Raw genomic sequence first — 23,355 nt, forward strand, 5'->3', positions numbered from 1 at the left:
GTCAAAGTTCGGTAACTCTAAAGTAGTCAAGCTCTAGCCGTTTCTCTCATAGAAATTATCTTGTATATCTTGCAAAAAATAATTTGTAGGGTGTTAAATTAATGGAAATGTTTCAGAAAATGAAAACATATTTACATACACGAGTATGTATATATATTCATATGACTTTTATTCCAAAACACTTTCTTTAAAATCTATGAATTTTTTTCTTCCTGCTCATGTTTCTACGTTTTACTTAAAACTCCTAGTGACCCTGTGAAATTAAAACTACAACAAATTAAACTAATTATAATGAATTACTTCATCAACAACCGTTTTAAAGATAAACATTAAGATATCACACATTCATAAAAAAAATATAATGAATTCGCGATTCAAAAAATCTTAACTGAACTTACAGAAAATAAGAAATTAATTAAGTTCTTGAACTGAGAGGGATGTTTATCGTGCTTACACCTACTGGACTCTGTTTCCGCAGACTCACATTTATCTGCATACTCGTCCAAAATAAGCCATTTTCTCGCTTTATCACCAGTGAGAGATCGGTTTATCCAGCGTGAGACTTCTCTGACTTTCACTGTGCTATACAACGTCGCTGTAAAAAAAACAAAACAAAACAAAAAAGTTAACAAACATTGTTTGCTGAAAAGTTTTTCTTGACTTGCACTTTATATGTAGCTCAGATGGGGTAATCGATGTAAATATATTTGAACGTCATAACAGAATTTTTCAGGCATTGTTTTCTAATGTAAAATAATGCGACAAAAAACAATTCTTTGCTATATACTTGTGTGTGGTAGTTAATTTCCACATTGGGGCTAAGATTCAGGATCTAGGAATAGGGAAAGTCTCGTCATAGATCTTGTCCCCATGGCGGAATTTCTTCATCCCATACTGATGCTATTCTATTAGTACACTCAAAACATTTCCCCTAAAACATGAACTCTCTCTCTCTCTCTCTCTCTCTCTCTCTCATAATCAAAGTCCAACAATTTTTTTTTTATATTTAATAAAATCAATATCAAATAAATATTGAATCTATTTAATATCAACAATGATATACTTTTTTTTTTACAAGATTAGCGATTAAATCGATACACCAATTACAGTAAGCTGAATACAAATTTGATACAGTACTCGGTTTACCTTTAAACAATTATTGGACTAAAGGGGCTAAATGTTACGAAATATGGGTAGACGGCATTTTCACCTGGCGAGGCATTACCCTACGTAATCCGAAGTTCGTTTCGTGTCCAAGTATTTCAAAGTCTTAATCCTCTCCATAATCTGTTATAAACTCCTTTTTTTGTTTACAAGACCCATTGAAATTTGGGGGAAAACTTCAATTTGTCATTTAAGTAGATCATTTTATCATGTTTGTTTAATTCAACGAATCTTAATCGATGAGAATAGATCATTTAAATGAAATTTATTTAAATCAACAAAACCAGAATCGTTCATTGACGAAATGCATGTAACACTATCCCATACAGGACCTCCAGAGGATTAGATTTAATTAAACTGTAGCAAATGTTTCTTCTCTTTTTTAATCTTGTGTATAGGCAAACTCCAATGCATACCGTCAAAATAACTGGAACTTGATAAACAAAATTTGGAACAGAAAACGGTATCATGCGTCATTGTGCAAGAAGTGAGTGTTTGGACAGGACTACTTTTCCACTGGCGCGCTACGACATCAATATCACCAATGTTAAAACCTGGTAGATTCAACATGCTTCATACCTCTATAGAGGTCCTAGCTAAACAAAACAAACTCCGACCGCGGACCCAGCAGTCCCAGAGGCGAGATGGACTCCCCGTCCTCCGGAAAAGGGAGCCACTGAAAGCCGTAAGGACTCCATTTACCAACGAGGTATTCTATCCGTGGCCGGAAGAGGAGGAATTACGACCAGAAACTCCTTTTGTGAAAACGAGGCTGCAGCGTCAGGTGCTAGGAAGCGGAGGGAGTCGCAGTAATGTTCCCAGCGAGACAGCTGATTTGTTCGGATCTAATGGCATGTATAAGCGATCGATCGGGTTCGAATCCCCGACGTTGATCCTCCGACGGGCCAACAGCCGTGAGAAGAATCGATGTGGTACCCCTTTACCTCTGGATCAGCCACTGACCAAGCTGTGTTGGAATAACGGACTAGGTATTGAAATCCATCATTACTCGGGGTGGAATCTCAAGAGTGCGGGTGGGGGAGGGGTTTGGGTGGAGGTGGGGGAGAGGGTGAATGTTGCAAATATATATAATATAACATAAAACCATCCCATAGATTATCACTGATTTATTCTTCTGAAGTTGATTATTCAAAGGTGCATTCAACCTTGAATGGTACCAGTAGATGCCAAGAAACTCTGAACTTTTTACCTCATAGATTTTAAACCGTTTACTTTTCATGTTTAAGGTACATGTATGTTTGTAAAAGTTTGGTTTGTGAAAGTGGTGTTGGGAAACTTCCTAAGTCTTTTTATTCAAGCTTTGTTGTTTTCATCATTCAAATTTTCTATTCAAGATTGAGTTGCCAACTCTTCTTATTTCAGTTACATTTAATTGCATATGCATGTACATTTAGCAAAATGAAAATGGGAGGGGGGGGGTGCTTCTTCTGCGTCTGAAGTTAAAAAGGTAACGAGAAACAAATTTTAATGTGTTTTTATTTACAAAAGAATTCCTGTCTAATGCCATTTGGTGGAAATCATTGCTACTAACTTCAGAGGCCTTTCGGGCAATCAGAATACAACATTTAATGTATTAAACAGGCGTATATTACAATCTCCTTTAAAGAAATCTGTATATAAATACATTGTATTATCTGTAAAGATCACTATAACCTTCTCGAGCCTTTTTGGTAGAGCTTGGAAAATCACATCGAATTAATGTATCAACATTACCGGATGTTAGAATTTTTCAAAATGGAATCATTTCCTTTAGTCAAAGTCACAGGGGCCAAGCCCGTTTTAACATTAATTTCAATGTAACCATAAATAAAGAAAGGGGTCGAACTCTGACCCAGATAAAAAACTACCAGCTCGCTTCAAAAGCCTAATAAATCAATTATTTTACAACACTTGCAATATGCGTGTTTTTTTTCTCAGAAAAATAATGTCTAAGATACACTCATGCCGAATTTCAAGTTGATGGGTCTTAAAATAGCGAAGATATACGTCATTATTCTCTCGAATTCGCCAGTTTATTTTTACTAGGACATTTACCGGTCCAGGGCACACGATGGGATTTTGCCTCTGACAACAGCAGTATTGCAACAAGTCGAGAAACATTCGCACTAATCTTTTAAAATCTCGCATCAAACGCACGCTATGCTATTTTCTGTCATGGACACCAACGTAATACATTCGAGGTTGTTAGTCCGCTTGTTTGAAAGGTCAGAAAAATTGCCGATGAAATTTGAGCTCCCCTTAAATCATTTTCAGATATTATTTTGTACCAAAAGTCTTTAGTGAACAATTCGTTCAAGCTTTAGTCGTATCAAAAAGGGTTAACTATGGCCAGCAAACATGGAAATTCGTTTAAGACAGGTCTTTAACTTTCTTTTTCCTTTTTTGAAAAAAATATTACAATAGCTTTACTTCAATGTGTCAACTTCATTTTCTTGCAGAAGAAGAATTCAGTGATCTCAGTGATATTGATGTACAGCCAGTCAAACACAGTGAAAGGTCTCGGCGTCCGATCTCCAGCGGCAGAAAACGGGATGTGAACGACATCACGCTCTCTGATCTAGAACTCGATGACACTTTCCCGCCAAAAACACCGGATGTAGTTAATTTAACGCAAAAAGTGCTGAACCATTACTTCCCGAAGAAAATGAGCAGCACGCAACGCATTTTTAGGTGGTTAGCTGACTGTGAGGAAAAGTCGTCAGGTTCGACATTACCGGCACACTTACCAAATATAACAGTTACCAGTAGGCCGCACTTGCAATCGCCGCAACTAGAGACGATGTAATAAAAACACGTTTAATGTTTTGAAAAGTGTTTGTAGCTATATAAACCCTTATGGGATTCCGCATCGGTAGTCTCAAAGGACGAATGTTTAACGTTGACTCCTTCATTTCGATTTCGATAAGATGCAACAGAAAAAATAATTCGAAGACAACATGGGACAATGTTGAACTATTCAAGTTGTATTCAGAAGGAGTAACATTTGCCGCATCAGTTCCATTTTTGCACATTGCCATGAGGACCCTAATTTGGTATATTGAGCCTTAACTTTGATCTCTGCCTTAATTCAATGAGTAACAATAATGTATTTAACAACATAGCTTGCTATCGGCTATTTGGTTATCACGTATATGTGATGTTGTCTGGTAACTTCATATTTCATGTGACGCCATAGCGAGTTGCTTGCTAATTGGTCACATGTTCATGTATTGATGACTGATAATTTCGTATTACATGTTACTTGTTAGATATTCGGGCTATATTGCTTGTTATGTACAACAAATGTACAAATAACACGTTTTCATAAAGTAAGTTTAAGTTGATTGTTTATATTTGTTTTAATTTCGATTTATATAAGCAATCAATTACGAGATGCGTTTATGCCCCCTTTTTGCAAAAAGACGTTATGTGTGTGAGTTTTAAGAAGAATTCTAGTTTTCGTTTCTGAGAAATTAATTGTTATCGATTGATATCATTTGAAGTTTTTCAACAATGAATATCTTTTACTTTCGATTTTCGTAAAGAGTTCGTCAAAACCATACATGTATTCTAGTGAACGTGTTTGTACATTGTGTATGATAAAATTGATAATATCCATATCTTTATATTTTTTTCACCATGGCTTTTGTTCTAAAAAAAAAAACCCAAGCAATTCTTATTCCATGCAGCGGTGAATAGTTTATTTTGCTGCTATGCACAAGGAACATATATAACTGTATGCATGATTTTGTTATGTGCTTTGTTAATAATATATGCATGTTATATGAATGTATATATATACTTGTTATTTTATATTCCAAGTCTAAACAACAAGCATGGATGACTTGTAGTGCTTTCATTTAACACTACACATCACTAAAGCTTTGTACATTTCTTGATTTGTTATACTGTATAAATAACAATTTATTATATTAGTACTAGTGTTGTAATTATTTATTTCATTCATATAATATATTCTATAAAGAAACGACAGACTTATCCTTTTAGATGTAACTGAAATAATTTTTTTTGATACACGATTTAATTACAGACGAAATTCTTAGTCAAAACCAATTTCGAAACAACCATATTCCATCGAAGTATAACTCTATTTGCTAGCTGTAACTACTGCTACAAGCGTACACCCATAACCTTGTTTTTCTATTTCAATTCAATTCAGTTTATTACTCAAACCATAAAATGATACATGGTCGTCAAACAGCATAATTTATACAGTTTAAAAGTCAGAGGTACATGTTATAAACTAATAGATAAGTAGTAAATAAATTATTATAGTAAATAAGCATTTATATACAATATATACATTGAAGGACGAAAAAAACAGAATTATGGAGGACAGACTATTATAAGAGACGGTATATTTTGATAATAAAATAACATAATTTTTTCATAGTTGTGCCATTAGTACAAGACATAAGCTCGCAGAAGTTAATAGCATTTGGCACTGCATATTCATTCATTCTTTATTTCTTTAAGCTTTGCAGCTCATCAGATTATACAAATTAAACATTGTAAAGTACAGAAGTGGGTGTATTACAGGAGACCTTAGTAAATACAAAAATATGAAAAATGACATATTAAGTAAAGTAGAAATAAAATCAAAAGAACAACATCTAAAGTTAATTACAGATGTCGTTTCTTAATTTCATACTAAAGTAAATATATTTGCCGAGGTTACACATATCTTTAAAATGTTCGTTATTAAACAATTGCAACAGCTTGAACATCGATGGTTTCTCATAAATATATATAGTATTATCCTCAAGATATTCATGTCTAAATATTAATTGTCTCTTAATTATCGAAAATTATAATTTCTTTTGATCCAGGTACGAATTGTATAATTAAATAGTAATCATTTACTATTAATGAATTACCTGTTTCAGATTTTAAAGGTTTCAATTCGAATACCTTTTTTGTTCACATGTTATTTTAGAAGTAATTCAGATATGAATTTTCTATAAGGTAAATGTAGTTAGAACTATTTTAACAAGATCTTGGACTTTCGATAGGAAGTAACTATCTATTTATTGTATAAATACAAATTAAAAACGACACTGCTTTCTTGTGAAATATGCATAGACTCAGTAGTCTTACCAAGAAAAATCTTGTTAATTTCTGAAAGCCATGGTTGAGTGACCAGAAATGAAATAGACAGGCCTAAGTCATATTCACCCCTGCGAATGTGTTCGGAATGTTTTGCTAAGTATGTAATAAATAAAGTATGTAATAAATCCAGAGGTGCTCGAATGAAAGTTCACAAGACTTCACCGAGATTTGTTCAGTTCCTGGGGAATTTCGAACGGGAGTATAAGTGTTCGGATAATATTCTCAAAATACGCAAGTACTGGTCGTTTTTCGTATCATATCCTACTTGGATTTATGTTAAAACATGGAGATTTTTTTAAGGGGTATGTCTTATTTCATCATCTAGCGGTTATTTGTATTAAACGATAATATTCAGAACAGAGTTATCGTTCGTGTTCAACCACGTGTAGAGTGGTTGAAAATATACATATTGGGTTGCTTAATAAAATCATAGCCATGTTTGATGCTTGTGGTGTGCAATACCATGTTTTTAGAGAAATAATGGGTGTCTGTTTTGCATAAAAACTTAGTATTCCGAGCTATTTTCAAGAAACATTCTGCATAAAATAGTAAAGTCTGTTTCACTATTGATGCTATTACTAGGTCAGGCGCGGATCGAAAATTAATCCTCAGGGGGGATCTCTACAAGCATGTTATTTGTTGCAACACCAGACAAAAACTATTTTTTTTGTCTTGTCGCACTTATTTCTAAAACACATTTTATCCACCAATTAATGAAGATACAGTTTAAAATCAATAAGCCTCTAGATTTTATATTTGACTACAAGTACCTAGATTCTATGAAATAGACTATAAACACGAGACATGAATTTTACTGCGAAACTGAAAGGGTCAAATAAAATCACGTGATCTAAAATTTAAATGACAATAACATTCGCAGGGGTGATATTGCTGTTTGACACAACTACCCAAAGTCCAAGCTCTTGTTAAAATGGATCTCTTTACATTGTTCTTTTTTAATTACTCTCGAATCTGTATGAATAATTTTTGTTTGAGAAAAACAATAGAAATTGTCGAAACTACTAATTGTAAACTCAATAAACAATGAAGTAGATAAAACAAAATTAATAATAATTTTTAAAGTGTTGTTTATGTAAACATAATGTCCATCATGAAATCAATAATATATTAACCTGTAAACTTAAATCTACACTGGATTACGTCATGAGCGTATGTTTATTTACATCCGCAAAATCGGTAAATAGTAAAACTTTGTCTACATATCCGATGTAGAAAAACAACGGTGTTTGAATTTGGCCAAGAATCGATGTTTCGGATAATAACAGGACATTTACGCCTCTGTTTTGAATGGGATTAGTTATAGATCAGATCTGGTACAAAACATCTGCACACATTCTCTGCAAACATTTGAACATCAGATGACACCCTTTAGATTTGGATGGACAGTTTAACTACTATCAAAATAGCGCGATTTGATCGAAATTTTCGCAACCAATCGCCACTTAACGCGGAAAAGTCTGACAGTGCAAATATATGAAGAGATCGGATTAATAAAGGGAGAGAGTCGAAAGGAGACATTGTATATAACTTACAGTCACTAGACACATTACTTTGGGTGGGAAAAATCACATGTTGTGAAAGCATCATGAAATTTGTGACCCTCTTCTTGGAATAAAAAAGAAATGACATTATCTCCAGCACGGTTGTTTAAAAATCGGTGGCCAGCGAAAGGACTTCGTGACAATTGACGTAAAATGATGGAAGGTCTGTCGGAGAGTGATCTTCAGTGGCTGGAAGATTACATCAAATCTCAAGAAAACATCAATTCTACTTCGAAAGATAGGCAAAATGGCGCCGCGTTTTCATTTGGACTTAACTTCCAAGAGTTTCACGACACTGAAATCTCCTTGCCTGTTTTCGGATACGTTACGCCGATTTTATGCTTGGTGGTCCTAGTGACCAATGTGCTGTTTGTGGTGGTGTTCTCTAAACTGAAAATGAACTCCCCGACACATTTCGTGCTCCGATGCATCGCCATTGTTGATACCCTGACCATCCTTCTTCCCACGCCAATGTATGTGTACGTTTACAGTCTGATGAACTACAGAGACTTTATTTCCTTTGAGGTGTGTTACATCTGGGAGTACATGACCGTGTTCCTACCCACAATCACGCACACAGCTTCAATATGGCTGACCACACTGTTAGCGTTGCAGAGATACATCTGCGTCTCATATCCACTGAACGTGCGACTATGGTGCGGAATAAAGCGAACTTATATTTTCGCCTTTTTCATATTCATATTGGCAATCGGGTGCCATTTAAGTCGATTCTTTGAATATAAATACACGAGGACGAGTGTACAGTCTCTGTTGGATCCCAATCAAGAAATCACAACTTGTTTTCGGACACCCTCGGACTTTGTCGACGAAGTATACGTCGTTGCATACTCTTGGGTGAGAGCTATCGCAGTAAACATCATACCTTGTGTAGCTATGATCGTCTTTAGCACAATAATGCTAGTGAGAATCCGAGTTGCAGAAAAACGGAGACACACTATTCGACGGAGAAGCACGTTTGGTTCCGGTGAAAATGAGCCACGTGATAGCCGTCTGACCACGTGGCTGGTTATTTTGATCGTCAACAGCGTCTGTATTGTAGAGATGCCTATTGCCGCCTACTACGTCATGGTGGCAACAAACCTGACTACGGGAGAAAATCTAATCTCGGCGAACTCTCATACCATTGAGATCGTGTTAAATTTACTGGTACAGGTTTCCTATCCTATCCATTTCGTACTGTATTGCACCATGAGCGAAGGGTTCCGCTTGACGCTTGTCGCCATGTTTCTAAACAAATGGCGAAAACTCAGACAAATTATCTGTAAGGAGGATGAAGACAAATCCGGAAGAACATCTCGGTCCATTTCTGTGGTTTCCTCAGTTGACACCAGAAGTGTGATATTTAACACAATATAAAATGACGTTATAGTACAGGTGCTTTCAATTTCTGATACATGTAATTCGTTCGGCTTTCTTTGAAAATTCCTGTACTAGTATTTTGCAATATTGAACAGTTTTGAATCTGAAAAACATTGTTTCGATCAATTAAAAGTTTGAATAAAGATTTAGACATTAACGTCGAATTCAAATCATTTCTATTTTTTAAAGCCATTTTAAATGAATTAAATATAAATTTTACATTCACTGTTTTACACGCAACATTCAGTTGTTATGTTATATTTTTACAAATAACAATTACGCTAAATGTTTGTAAGATTTATAGTTTAATTGTAACTGTATAAAGAACATAATTGTCAGATACACGTAAGCCGTTAGAATTTATGATGCAAATATTTTGATAATTGCTTAAAATTATAACTATTTTTAAATTTATAATATAGACAGAAAGATAGAATAAATCTGTACACATTTTTAACAGACTTTTCTACACACAACAAGTTTGTTACATGTTTGCAGTTTATTAATAAACATTCATTATCACCTACATAAACATGTACGTACACAAATAGAACCATTTTAACAAGACAAGAAACTTTCAGTAGGGCTTAACTATCTATTCCTTGCGTCCAACCAAAAAGTTAAAAATGACGCGGTTTCAAGCAAAATATGTATCGATTGCGTAGTCTTAGCTCAAAAGCCAGAAATGCTTGTTGATTTCAAAGAGCCATGGCTGAGTGGCTAGCAATGAAATAGACAGACTTACGTCACACTGCTGTTTGACACAACTACCCAAAGTCCAAGCTCTTGTTAAAATGGTTCTAATTATACATTAATACATACACAATTATAAATATATATTCCATGTCGACCATAATTTACGAAACATTCTTTAGTAAACAGTTTTATTTCAGTATTGTAATAATAACGTCGTATAAAAATTCAAAAACGTGTTTGTATTTTATCGACTTTTGAAACGAAATTTCTTTACTAATGTATTGTAATCAATTCCATGACCCATTTCTGAATTACCTCATAGTTCACTGCTAACATCAAAGGTGATTCTCTTGCCAGACCTGTCAAATATATCGTCATTAAAACAATTCTAAATATCCCCCAGCGATCCATTTTTATTTTTAAGAACTTGGTCATATAAAATTATAAAGAGGATATACATGTATTAAATTATTGTTTTCAAAGCGTTCATATATATGCCATTTTGATGAATTTGATTGAACATAATTTTGCAACGATCGAGATGATGTAGCAACAAGTGAAACAGAAATAGAAGGAAAAAATTGAAAATTGTATGGTCTGTTTAATGTTCATGAAACCAACGCACACATAATTAATTATTACGGTTCTTTCACCCCCATCCCCCCCCCCCCCCCCGGTCAAAAAGGTAAAAAATGAAGAGATTAGTATGATTAAAATATTAAATGAACTGCACCACTTAGCTGTCAGTTGTCCTTCCATTCTTTTAATTTTTGAATAAAGTATTTGCAAAAAACACGTTAAATTACTCCATTAGGAATAATTTCTTACCGATGTTTGGTTTTAAAGATAAGCTACGTCAAAATCAAAAATAAAAAGATGATTACTTTTATAGAAAAAATGTATGAGCTATATTCCAAGTGGCGTTATTTTCATTTGAGCACATGACAAAAAACTGGATGACAAAATATAAATACATACACAATGTGCCATGTTTTAAAAATTATTTTCAATAATTAATAATATAAGTGCATGCACTTATGTCTATTTTGAGTTGATAATGCTTTTTTTGACTGTTCCTAAAAGTATCGTATTTATTATGAAATTATTTTTTGGTAATAACATTTTTCACTCTAAAAATCGACATATTTTGCATTATATCATGGGATAAACTATGAATACATATATAGTCGAATTGGGTTTTTTCATATGACTTAACTTTCTAAAGTTTATGAAAATTAATAAGATGTTTAGGAAGAAAAAATGAGGGTGTCATTGATGGTTCACTGGTAATTGTTGAGTCTTTTGTTGTCTTTTCCACGTTTCCCATGGATGACGATATAGATCTTGTTCAACAGAATTTACCCAAAAAATATAACAGTTAATCACCCTGCCTTCTAACTGAAACCAAAGTATACAATTGGTGATTTATTCATTACTTTTTCAAAGAGTGTTGATAAACATTTGGATAAACACTCAAAACGCGCATAAAAATATTCAAAATGCGTCAACTTAATCTCAGTTTTAACGCACTTTGAAAACAAATTTAAAATGTGTACAATTTGTTCCATTGTCTTGGCGTTTTTACGTCGATTTCTTCATCAGCACGTTATGGTATTTCACTCAAAAAAATTAACAGGTAATCGAACAAAAACAAATTTCTTACGGATTGTTTATAATCATCTTTCACCATTTAGAATTCACTCTAAATACTATAACCTCGCACAATTTTTTCAACGTTATCACCGTAGACTTTTCACCTTAATCTGTGTTTTGAAACCTGACTTTTTTATATATTAACATCGTTTGAATCCTGAAATATTTATTTATATCGAGTATGAAATTAAGCAAATTGTTAATCGAGCATACCAAGGGACATATGAAATATATTAAATTATATTAAATATAATGTCTGTTAATCAAATCTTTAAGTGGATGATAAAGAAAAAGCGAGGAAAGGTCTGTTTCTATCACTGAACAGTTCTACATAAGTAAGGACCAACCATCGTGATATAAAAGGATAAAAAATTAACAAGTTCACTGAGATATGAACTTGCTTGTTAAGTGATAAAATATTGGACGTGGGCTTCGCAGAATTTGATCATGTGACCAACAAAAGTCATATCCCTATGATATTTTCATCATGCAGTCAATTTCTTTAATGAACATGTCATAAATGATGTAGAACGCAATTCCCTTTATGGAATCATTACACGTACATAGATATATACAGTGCACACAGATTGTTTACAGGGCAAACATACATGTAATGTTTTAGAATAAAAGATATATGTACACATACAGTCTATAATGTTATCTACACAAATCATCTGCATGGTTGTTACTTAAAGAGACATGATGACGCACAAATATATCTATCATGAATGATTCACTACACATATATAGAGAATTTAGACACGATGAACTTCTGATAAATTACATCGAATAACTTCAAATTCCCCTTTTCTCAATGTGTATATACCACTGTCACTTTTTTTTAGACCGTACTCAAATCAAATAATGTCTAAAAAGTTAGTTTAGTTAGTTAGTTTACACGTGAAAATCTGGATGAGATTTAACTACTTGTAAACTTATAGGCGATTGATAATAATGCATAAAACCTCCCGTATAATCACATTTAATATACATGTTTGTTTTCTCGTTTTTTTCCACTGTCAAATTCAAAAATTAAAACTTTTTTTTTGTCTCCATGTCTTTAAATGCAATTATAATGAATTTTCTTTACTTTACGTGTGATCCACTCGGCCACAAAGAGGTTGTCTCTAGTATCCATACTTAAACCCAATGGATATAATATATCACAGTTTTCAATGTAGCGGAGGAACTGTCCGTCTTGATCCAGGATGTGGATACAGTGGTTGTTCCAGTCTGCTGTCAGAATCCGACTCTGGCTGTCTGTAGTAATGCCGCGAGGATCAAATAATCCCTTGGTAGTAGAGGGAGGACCAGTGTAGGTAAACCGGAGTTTCCCGGCCTGAGTGACCACCACTACTTCACGGGCACCATTGTCTGACACACAAATATCTAGGTTTCTGTTCTCAGTGATGTATTTATAACCACCACCACACGAATAGAAAGGTTGTCCTTTGTCATCGTACTGAATACTTTGTTTCTCTGTGGAGCCAGAGTAACGCACAACTTTTGTTTGTTTATCATCACTGACCATGACAACCAGGAGGTCACCAGAGGAGGTACTACAGACACCTTCAGGTTTCCACCCCTGTAGTCTGATCACTGTCTGTATCTGCATATTCTACACTATGTTGACAGTTCTATCATCGTCATCAGTATAAACCAGATCTCCACTCCTTGTCACTGCAATGTTCCATGGCCTTTTCCCTGACTTGGTTTTGATGGACTTCACAAGTTCACCCCGCAGGTTGTAGAGAAGTATTTTTTTGTTATTAAAACATGTCCAGATATCTTCATCACTTTTACATGACACACTGCGTAATAAAACAGGAAATACACACTTGGTGTTTATCTCTGTTATGATCCGTGGTTCTTCAATCAGGAGTCTGACCCGGGGAGAAGAATCAGCACCAGGAGAATCTATCGTGTAGCCATGTTCTTCTGTTTTGATAGACAGTGCTGACAAAGAACCAAAATGTTGACAAAGTTGTTCTCTGTTGATCTTCTGAGGGGTAAAACTTGACAAAGAAACTATGAGCTTAGGAGGCAATCTTCGAAATTCAGCATTCCTCGATTTGTAGTCAGAAAAAAGGCTGGCATCATTGGACTCCAGAATTTTATTAAGACATGCGATGCTCTGTGTGATTTCAGACATGGTGTGTGTGATTTCATCTTCCTGTGTATTTAGGACAGTCAGGAGTTTGGTGTCTCTTTCATAAAAATCAGATTGTAGAGTGTAGATAATGGAGTCTATTTCTCTGTCTTCTCCATATTTGTTGATTGCTGTTGTCAATTTCTGGGAGTGTTCATTTAGATCAGCTTTTTGCACTGAAATGCTAGATACAATTTCTTGATATTTTGGATAAATGAAATTTTGTAAATCGTGTAAATCTTTCAGTAGGAGGTGTTTTCTTCTTTCTATACTTTTTAAAATGTCTACTACATCATGACTTTGATGTTCCTTGCAGGAAACACAGAGTGCACACATAGGAATTGTGCATTTCTCACAGTAACGTTCACATATTTTTGTTGAATGTTTATGACATTTAGGAATAGACCTCTAATATTTAAATTTTACCACTTTGTGGTCTTTGGATTGATCTGAGAGGTGTTTCCCCTCACACTCTTTACAAAGGTGTATGTTACAAATGACACAGTGTAAAAGGGGGACCTGGGTATCACAGAGATGACACCATGCCACATCTTGGAGGCAATACTCAGGGTCCATGGACATACGTGTTCTTCAAAACTTTATTAAAGACTGAAATTTCAAGAGCAACTTTTTATTCCAATTCATTTTACTGCATTGCTCTATTTTATTATTTCTGTTACATGTATCAGAATCACCGTATTATTCTACATCACTAACAAAAAATAAATCAAGTACGTGGATATTTATGAAAAATGTAATTACATATTATAAATGCGTTCATTAATTAAAAACTCTACCAACGAAATGTCGTCCAATACCGTAAACTATACATCTTTTAGGCCAAGATCTAGTAAACGAAAAGTGCCTACAGGTTAATTGAATTGAATAAGATATAGTATTTAACAATGCTGCTTGATAACAATAGTTTTGTTTCATTGGGTGTATCGGGGTAACAAATCACGTATTTTGATCTTTTTTCAGTAATGAAATCTATTTGGAATGCATTCAGTCTCTCCATAATGGCATTATACAAGCTCTATATTTCCTTTTCAAAATTTTATCAAATTGAATAAAAGATTACTTTTGCCACGATTTAGTAAAAAAAATATCAGGGTATTGCTCCTTTTTCAATTCAATTACCATAAAGACATTACCTACGAAAAGAAACATTAATTATACCGTCATAATGAATCTAGCACCAATAAGACTCTCTGTAATCATCTACTATATCGTGATCTTAAAATTGTTGGAATAATCTGCTTTGTCAATTTATATCTAACTCTGTAGAAGTTTTATGTTTTGTTGGTAAATTTAAAAAATCTTGAAAAAATAACGTGTAGAATTCACTTTTCATGCTACATAACATAGTTACGTAATTTGACATATGAACAGAAAAAAATATGAACCAGTTAGTTTTTTCCCTTACAAAAAAAAATCTTGTCAGTAGTTTTGACCTAATACCTGTCCTGTATTTACCCCAAGAAGCCTCATAATAAATAATTGTCAAAAAATCTTACTCAGAAAGAAATTAAGATGCATAAATAAAATTTTAACAAGAGACCCAATGGGTCACATCGCTCACCTGAGCAACACTGGCTTTATATGGCCATTCAAAGGATATTGTGTCATATGGCCCCTTGGTAGATTAACCAAAAATGAATATTCAAATTTTACTCTTATTTATGCATATACTTAATCTTTGACATATTTACCTTTAGGGAATACCATTTTTACCGAAAATAAGATCATATGCAATATGAATAACTAAATTTTCAGTTGGTGTTCACGGTTAACTTCCCGTTCCCTTTATTTTAGCCCCCCCCCCCCAAAAAAAATCACTTTATAAAACGACTAAAATACATGAGAGCATGAAGGTACATTTTCTCCCTCCACTACTTACTAGCTATTGTATTTTATTTTTAAAAATCCTATATGTGAAAGAAGAAAAGTGTACCTCAATGCACCAGAATGAATGCGCTCAATTCCTCAATTAAAACATTGAAAAATTATAAACGATTGTCGTTTACCAGGCATGAATTCTTTTCGTATGACGTTGCATATCTTTACTCACTTACCTTAACTGAATTCGAAAAATGTTGTCACATATGTTAAAGAGCTATAACTCAAATCAATGTATTGGCAGGCATGTCGCTCTATTATACCAAGGCCCACCCATTATTTTCATCTTTATTAAAAACAACAAATGTCTACAAACAAAGATGATATTCCGTTGCAATAATTTTTTAAGAAAGCGAGAATACTTTTATCCTCATAATAATGTGTCAGGACTATGGAAACTGTATTAAAGACGTCGTTTTTATTTGTGTTCGAAAAACTATCAAAAAATTGTGTAGATTTTATGCAATTCATCGTTTAAGAAGGTGCACCAGAAATTAGTTACAGCACATCATCCTTTTAGCAAGACATATCTATTGATCAACCAAAAAGGCGTCATCATTTTGGCGAGCTCTTGCATTCGCTCTGCTGAACACGCGTATGGTGGGAAAATAGGATAGAACAGGGTAACCAAGAACGCGGGTTGACAGGACAAGTTTGTCATGCATCGCAGACAGATACCTGTACTTTGGATCAACAGTCTATGGTTAATTTAATAAAACTTAATCATTAAAATGGATTTATTTGATGCAATTTCCATTTTATGATAGTTTTGATGGCAAGAACTTTCCAGAACGCAGTTAGACTAACTAACGTCATAGCGGAAAGTGAAGGATGAGTTAACCAATTGGATAAATACTAAATATAGCTGACAACTTTGCTTTAAGGAAGTAGTCTTCTCATTATCAGACATACTTTTTACATTAAGAAATTCGTGAAATTTTGATCCAGTCAAACAGATCATATAACCAAATGATTCTATCAGTTTAATCAAATTTGGCCTTCTTGTTTTCGCTTCAAGGTCACGTCAAGGTCACTACCTTTTTCCTCAACTTAAAGGATGATTAAACTAGTCTAATAGTTATCTGCAGTTATGTAAATATCTGTTTAAGATATGAAGTTTCAATTTTTTACTGATCTATCAGCTTAGACAAATAAATTGCAATATTGAAACTTAAACTGATATTGCCTAGCCCGCATTTCCTCTAATTTTCTTAAATTTTGAAGATATTTTGATATTTTTTTATGCTTTCATTATTGAAATAGTTCTGATTTTTACTAATCATGAGGATCTTATATAAAAATATAACAGAAAATATATGACAGAAAAGCTAATATTTTTACCATTTAGAAAGAGAGAAAATCCAATTTTAGGGTTTTTTTCCACACAAATCTATATATAGAATGAGCGCTTAATAAAACTATTGAAAATGTAATTAGATCGGCAAATGATTTTTAAAAAAAAAAATATTCTAAAACCCAGGTATCTTATCACTTGTTCACATTAGTTGAGAAACTCCAACATTAATGTTCTTGTTAAAAAATGCTTATTAAACTCATGAATCTACAGCATTTCTGAATTGCTAAAACATGTGATATTTTCCTACGCCAATGTTCCGCCAAAAATATAATCCTTGTTAGATTCTAAACCTTGATTAATATTTCCATGCCAAGTTGTGTGGTAGTAAAAAAGGAAAGAAAAATATGATATTTTAATTTCCTTTTATCTTGATTTAATAACAATTTAATCAAACTTACTTTTGACAAGACGAAAACAAGAAAAAACTCCTTCCTTAAAATTTGCAAATAAATATGCATACACTAGCGTTTAATTCTAAATTACATAATGTTTTAAAACGATAGATTAATAGTATCATTATGAAATAATTTGTAAACAATGAACAGATTGTAATCTACGTCTATATCAATAAATGATATGTATTTATAGAACGGGGAAGTTGAATGGTGGAGGACCCCCAGGTACTTTTTTAAAACCGCCTTTTATCTAAAAATCTTATTTGGAGCAGGGATAAAAATTACAGTGAAATTCGATTTAATGAACAATTTAGGGATATGACTCCACTAAAAACCCTCTCACTGATTTAAAATAAAATAAAAACTTTTTAATTTTTTTCCCAAACAGCTGCTAAGGCCACGCACATCACCCATTTCAGTTTAGAGTTTTAATCCCTGCCCGATAATCCAAATATCTAGCCATGCAGTTAATTTTTATTTCAGTTAAAGATATGTTAAGAAAGCAATTAAGAAAAATTAGGACACAGTATGTACAAAAATATCAAAAAATATGGTTCTATATATTAAGCATTGTATCATTTTAATATATTAAGTGTTAATTCCCGCGCTTGCGCGGGATATCATTAAGTTATTAATATGTCAGTTTTTAACATTCATTTTAGGCATAAACCTAGGATTTTCTTTTCAGCATTCAAAATGTAAACATAAATTTAAGCTGATTTTTTCATACAAATCAAAGAACTGTGAGCTCTGTATCTGCCTCTAACTCGAATACTGATACTCAAATTTTGATTATGTTTAGAAATACCTTACTGAAAGCATTGTAAATATAAAAAGAAAATGAATTTTGACCCAAATCGTGACTGTGCCCCTTTAAATAGTTTTCTATGTAAAGCTGGATAAGCTAAGAAAATCCCTGGCTGTTTACATTGATTTTCTTTTTAAAAAATACCAATTACTGACCTAAATTAGCCATTTTACTATCACTATCAAAAATGAATATTGAAACATTTAACTGAATTAATGAGCCAACTATATCAATTCAATATTTTAATTTATTTAAACCTGACCCCCGTAATATTATTAAATACAAACCACAACCACCATTGCTAGTCCATGATATTTCTTCCTGGTCTGGTTACCAGGGACAACATTAACATACTGTTAAAATATTCATGGCGTGACGTCAGACAACGTGAATTGAAAATGAGATCTATTTGAAGTGCTTCCACGTAAATAAGTTACCTTGTGTTATTTCATGCATTATACTTTGAGGTAAGTGTATATAACATATTTCTCAAGATCTCGCCGCTGCAGTGTCTTTCTTCATCATAACTGTTCTAAAATCTAAAGGTACACAAAATTACACAATCTTTGATCTAAAATTAGCATCTGCTAAATTCCTGTCACAGCAAGAAATTGCTATGCACTGATGGGTTTTAGGGTAAGGAACCATATTAAAAGAAACCAGGATTGATAACTTGAACTTAGTCTTCCACATATGTGATCAATATTTCATCCTTTCAATTCGAAAACTACCGATATATTTTTCTTCAGTGTTGAAACTATGCACAAGGTGTAACCGAATATAACATTATACAATTACTTGCATTGGCTGCATGAGTCCAAAGCAACAGCTGTTTGATTTCGCCCAGGAATGAATCTGCTGTTCAAAGATCTATTCTGTAACTGCTTTGCTTTACAAATTTAATACATGTAGTGTTACACTATGCAGGATCCCTGAAGTAGTCAATGTATCCGCCAGAACGTCTGATATTGTGGAGTAAACCTTCCATCTCTTTTACCTAACATTGGCATACCTCAATTGAAGAGTGGGTTAAGGGTATGCAGTGAACTTGGACAAAATATCTATTTTCAAGATCAAGAGAGCAACAGATCTCTGGATTGAATCATTGTATTTGCGTACAGCTGTAATATTTCCCTTAATCCTATCGGGCTCATGCTTTACCTAAAGACTGCTCATGGGTAAAGGGTTTGCAGCGAAAATGAACCATATTCAAGGTTCAAAACGAAGCAATGCAATTGAAATGTCTAGAGGTTTGACACTTTGAGATGGTCACCATTTCAATGATGCCTAAAGTTTTAAAAGTTAATAGGTATATCACAGTCATTCAACAGATCAGGAGTAACTGAATTTTTTTTATGTACCTTGTTGTTTAAAACAAAGTCACTATACAAAGACGTCATTTATTACACATGCGTGGTAGTTAAAGTGCTGTAGACATCGACGAATAGAATTGATTTTTTTTCTTTTTTACGTTTCACTTTATTTGCAGGGATAAGATTTCAATGACAGAATTTTAAAAAACTTGTATGCAGGTATACTGTATACATGGATGAAACTGTATAATGTATGATCCGGTCGATGCAATCTGTCCAAACACAATTTTCATTATTACCTAGACATGATTTCACATGAGAATTTGGGACATTTTTTTCTTAAGTGTGTATATATATATATATATATATATATATATATATATATATATATATATATATATATATATATATATATATATATATATATATATATATATATATATATTTCCTTCCCCTCTTGGCTCCTCGCAAAATGCACATACAGCAATGGCCAGAAAGCGATCAAGCATAAACAAGGTAAAAATACCCAAGTGCTAAGACATCGGAGGAAAACTATTTTGCATGCTTATAACTAGTATTTACATGCTAGTGCTAGTCGACTTTCTGTTTCGAAATGTGTCGACAAATTATATAATGCCGCCATTTCTTATGTCTACAGGACTATTAGAGTACATGGTTAGGAAAAAGAGAATTTTTTTCGTCAAAGACGAAGGTAAGAAGGCCAAGGCCAGCCTTAATGTTATATTTTATATTAATACAAGAAGTAGTGTTTTCGATATTCAAAGCTTTTGAACCTTTTGAAATGTGTTTAAATATCATGCGTTTAAATGTTCTGCTCGATAATAAAGAATTGAGAGAATGACGCAAATCTCCTATTTTTGAAAACTAAGAGGAGAAGATTTACCAACGCAGAGATAAACTATTATTACGCCTCTTTTTCGGAACCGTTTTATTATATTTGTTGATGTAATTGTATTTGAATAGGATTGAAATATGGCTACTGGCTATGGAACTCCACAATTCCATCTAAATTGTGACCAATGTGAAGAACGATGTGGCTTCCACTGTAACATATGCGGTCTTAAACTATGTGATTCCTGCAAGGACAAACACAGCGTGGACCCAGTAACATCACACCACAAGGTCATTCAATTTTCAGACCAGGAAATTTTTAAATTCCTCAATGAGAAGTGTCAATTACACACTGACGAAAACCTATGTAAATTGTGTTCGAACTGTGAGACTTTTGTCTGCACGAAGTGCACTGTAAAGCCTATTCACAAGGACCATTTATTCCTTGACATGAGAGATTTGTATAAATGTTATTCTGAAACACGTAGAAGTGAAATATCGAAAATTCGGGAACGTCTAATACCAACGTCTAACAATATTGTTCGTGATGTCGTACAAGATGTTACAAATATAAAAGACATGTTTAAAATCATTAGGAGTGGTTTAATATCCGAAGCTGCTGTTCTTAAAACTTTTTTCGATGATGTAGTTTCTGATAAAATTGACAAACTTGGAAAAATCGAAAAAGATATTATCGAAAATCTTAATAATGAAGGAGATACTTTAACAGACTATATATCATATTTAACTAATCTCAGACAAACATACGAAGCGAAACTTCTGAATACAGATAAAAATGACATCATAGTCAGTCAAAGGGAAAATACGACAATAAAAATAATCCCTATTCCTGAAACTCACACTCCTGATACTTACGAGTACAAACCAAGAGGAGCCCCTCTTGAGGAAGTGACCAAATTGTTCGGTAGGGTCAGGCTTAAAGCAAATGGAGCAAAAAGGTTTGTGGATATTGATGATACATTGATATTAGATACAAAGCAGAAGATACCAGATAAAACAAAAATAAAACCAGATATGGTTTTAAGAAGGTCAGTAGTGGCAGAAAAGTTGAGGGAAATAAATGTAAACGGAGTCCATGATGGGTGCCATCTTTCATTTGACATCGACAGATTATGGGTAAGCGACACTAGGTGCGTTATTCTCCAAGCCGATTTACATGGTAAACTCTTACAGAAGATCAATGCTGCTGGGGGTGAAGGATACCATTCAACAAACAAGGCTAGAGATCTGCTTTTCGCAGACAAAGAAAAAAGGGTCATCTGTAAAATGACGATTGAAAAAGAAGTGACAGACTTCATAAGTACAGAAGATTGGGTTCCGAAATGTGTGTTCTGTTCTTTGATAACTAAGGACATTCTCGTGGGTATGGTCAAAGAGACACAAGGGTCTAAAATTAGGAGTAAAATTAAAAGATACGATAACGATGGATTAATGATACGGGAATACAATAAGAATATGACAAAGCAACGTCTGTATGAATTCCCATCGTACATTTGCGAAAACAAGAACGAAGATGTTTGCACTTCTGACCACAGAAAGAAAGCTGTCGTAGTTGTATCAAAATCAGGAAGACATAAATTTTCCTATCAAGGGTCGAGTCAAAGGACATTTTCTCCAAATGGAATCTGCACTGATGACTTAGGACACCTTCTAATATGTGACGGGGCATCCAATACTGTTCACATTGTCGATGAGAATGGAAGTTTTATTGCCTTATTAATAAACGAGGAATTTGGTCTAAAGAATCCATGTGGACTTTGTCTAGATGAAGAAAATAACCTCTTAGTGGGACAATGGGACAAGAAAACAATATCCGTCTTTAAGTATTTGGATTACTGTTCTCAATAGAATGTGGTACATCTTTTGCAAATCCGTGAACTAATGTGGTGATGCCTTCTTATATAAGTATCCTTAATTCTTATTTTCATAATGATATAAACAATGAATGTTTTTACTTCTTTTCAAATGGCTCTTGCAAACCGTGTATTTAATCAAAAATAAACATAAGTTGTCGGAAGAAGAACCTACGATAGAGTTTCGTAAATGTTTCCATTATAGTCATTCACGAATATCGCATCTTCAATCCCTGTATTCATGTTAATTTTGAAATTTAAATCTACCGGCGTGTTGTACTAAGTATTGAGCCCCTTTTATAACAGGATGATTTTGTAGCTATATCATATATTAAGCGTTGCAGTTCTCAAGAATATCTTAAACAATTGTTCATTAATATATAAACTTACATCAGACTTTAAACACATGTGGGACCCAATATTTGTTTAGGGTCCACAGCCTAAACAATTTTGAATCAACAATGTCAAAGTCTGCATGTAAGTAATACTATATATTATAACACTTTTTGAAAATAATTTACTTTATCCCAATGAAAATTTTACCCCCACCAATGTAGCCCCATCAAATCCCAAGGGATCATAAATTGAACAACCTTCAATTCAATTTCAAACACTTCCTAAGGATGTTTCAACACAAGTTACAGCTTTTTTGATTTTTGTTTTTGAGAATGGATTTTAAAAGATTTTTCTCTTTACATTCTTATGTAAATAGTCGACCCCCTCCTCTTTGTTGCCCAATCCTATCCTTGGCGATCATGGCTTGAACAAACTTCAATATCTATCCTATCTGTAAATGTAATTCCTGAGAAAATGCACATCATTTCACTTGCAGGCGTTCAAAATACGAACGGTCCTTTATAACCATTGCAAACTGATTTTGATTATTCAAAGCAATTTGGTTTTTTACTTGATTTCGGAGCAATGTCTTTCTTTTATGTTGGAATGTAATAGTCTTATCTTAGACTAATTTTAGTCTAACACTTTCCTGATGTTGCCCTTTATTCTTTATAGGGCACCATAATAAAGTATATCTTATTTTGCTGTTTCTGTTTGCATTCTTTTTATGCCCTCCTTCGAAGAAGGGAAGACATATTGCTTCGCTGCTGTCTCTCCGTCGATCGGT

At 33.5% G+C, this 23,355-nt stretch overlaps 3 protein-coding genes and 1 pseudogene across 3 annotated transcripts; 3 read left to right on the forward strand and 1 right to left on the reverse strand.

Moving 5' to 3' along the window:
- The first annotated feature begins 1,568 nt into the window (after nucleotides 1–1,568).
- LOC128179896 (uncharacterized) lies at nucleotides 1,569–4,052 on the forward strand. The gene is made up of 2 exons (XM_052847585.1): nucleotides 1,569–2,153; nucleotides 3,624–4,052. Exons 1-2 carry the CDS (start codon nucleotides 1,709–1,711, stop codon nucleotides 3,968–3,970), a joined length of 792 nt encoding a protein of 263 aa, XP_052703545.1. The 5' UTR covers nucleotides 1,569–1,708; the 3' UTR covers nucleotides 3,971–4,052.
- A 3,608-nt stretch (nucleotides 4,053–7,660) lies between these two features.
- On the forward strand, nucleotides 7,661–9,393 carry LOC128179888 (sex peptide receptor-like). The gene has a single exon (XM_052847577.1). It carries the CDS (start codon nucleotides 8,010–8,012, stop codon nucleotides 9,231–9,233), a length of 1,224 nt encoding a protein of 407 aa, XP_052703537.1. The 5' UTR covers nucleotides 7,661–8,009; the 3' UTR covers nucleotides 9,234–9,393.
- Nucleotides 9,394–12,666: 3,273 nt separating this feature from the next.
- On the reverse strand, nucleotides 12,667–14,316 carry LOC128182089 (uncharacterized; annotated as a pseudogene).
- A 5,870-nt stretch (nucleotides 14,317–20,186) lies between these two features.
- Nucleotides 20,187–22,228, forward strand: LOC128179887 (uncharacterized). The gene is made up of 2 exons (XM_052847576.1): nucleotides 20,187–20,218; nucleotides 20,491–22,228. Exon 2 carries the CDS (start codon nucleotides 20,500–20,502, stop codon nucleotides 22,225–22,227), a length of 1,728 nt encoding a protein of 575 aa, XP_052703536.1. The 5' UTR covers nucleotides 20,187–20,218; nucleotides 20,491–20,499; the 3' UTR covers nucleotide 22,228.
- The last annotated feature ends 1,127 nt before the right edge of the window (nucleotides 22,229–23,355 follow it).

Source organism: Crassostrea angulata, chromosome 4 (genome assembly GCF_025612915.1).
Source record: "Crassostrea angulata isolate pt1a10 chromosome 4, ASM2561291v2, whole genome shotgun sequence".
Lineage (NCBI taxonomy): Eukaryota > Metazoa > Mollusca > Bivalvia > Ostreida > Ostreidae > Magallana > Magallana angulata.

Excerpts from the sequence above, each read along its gene's own strand:
- LOC128179896 (XM_052847585.1), top strand. The coding sequence starts at position 1,709 with ATGTTAAAACCTGGTAGATTCAACATGCTTCATACCTCTATAGAGGTC. Across the intron at positions 2,154-3,623 it reads GTGTTGGAATAACGGACTAG|AAGAAGAATTCAGTGATCTC; the intron begins GTATTGAAATCC and ends ATTTTCTTGCAG.
- LOC128179888 (XM_052847577.1), top strand. The coding sequence starts at position 8,010 with ATGATGGAAGGTCTGTCGGAGAGTGATCTTCAGTGGCTGGAAGATTAC.
- LOC128179887 (XM_052847576.1), top strand. The coding sequence starts at position 20,500 with ATGGCTACTGGCTATGGAACTCCACAATTCCATCTAAATTGTGACCAA.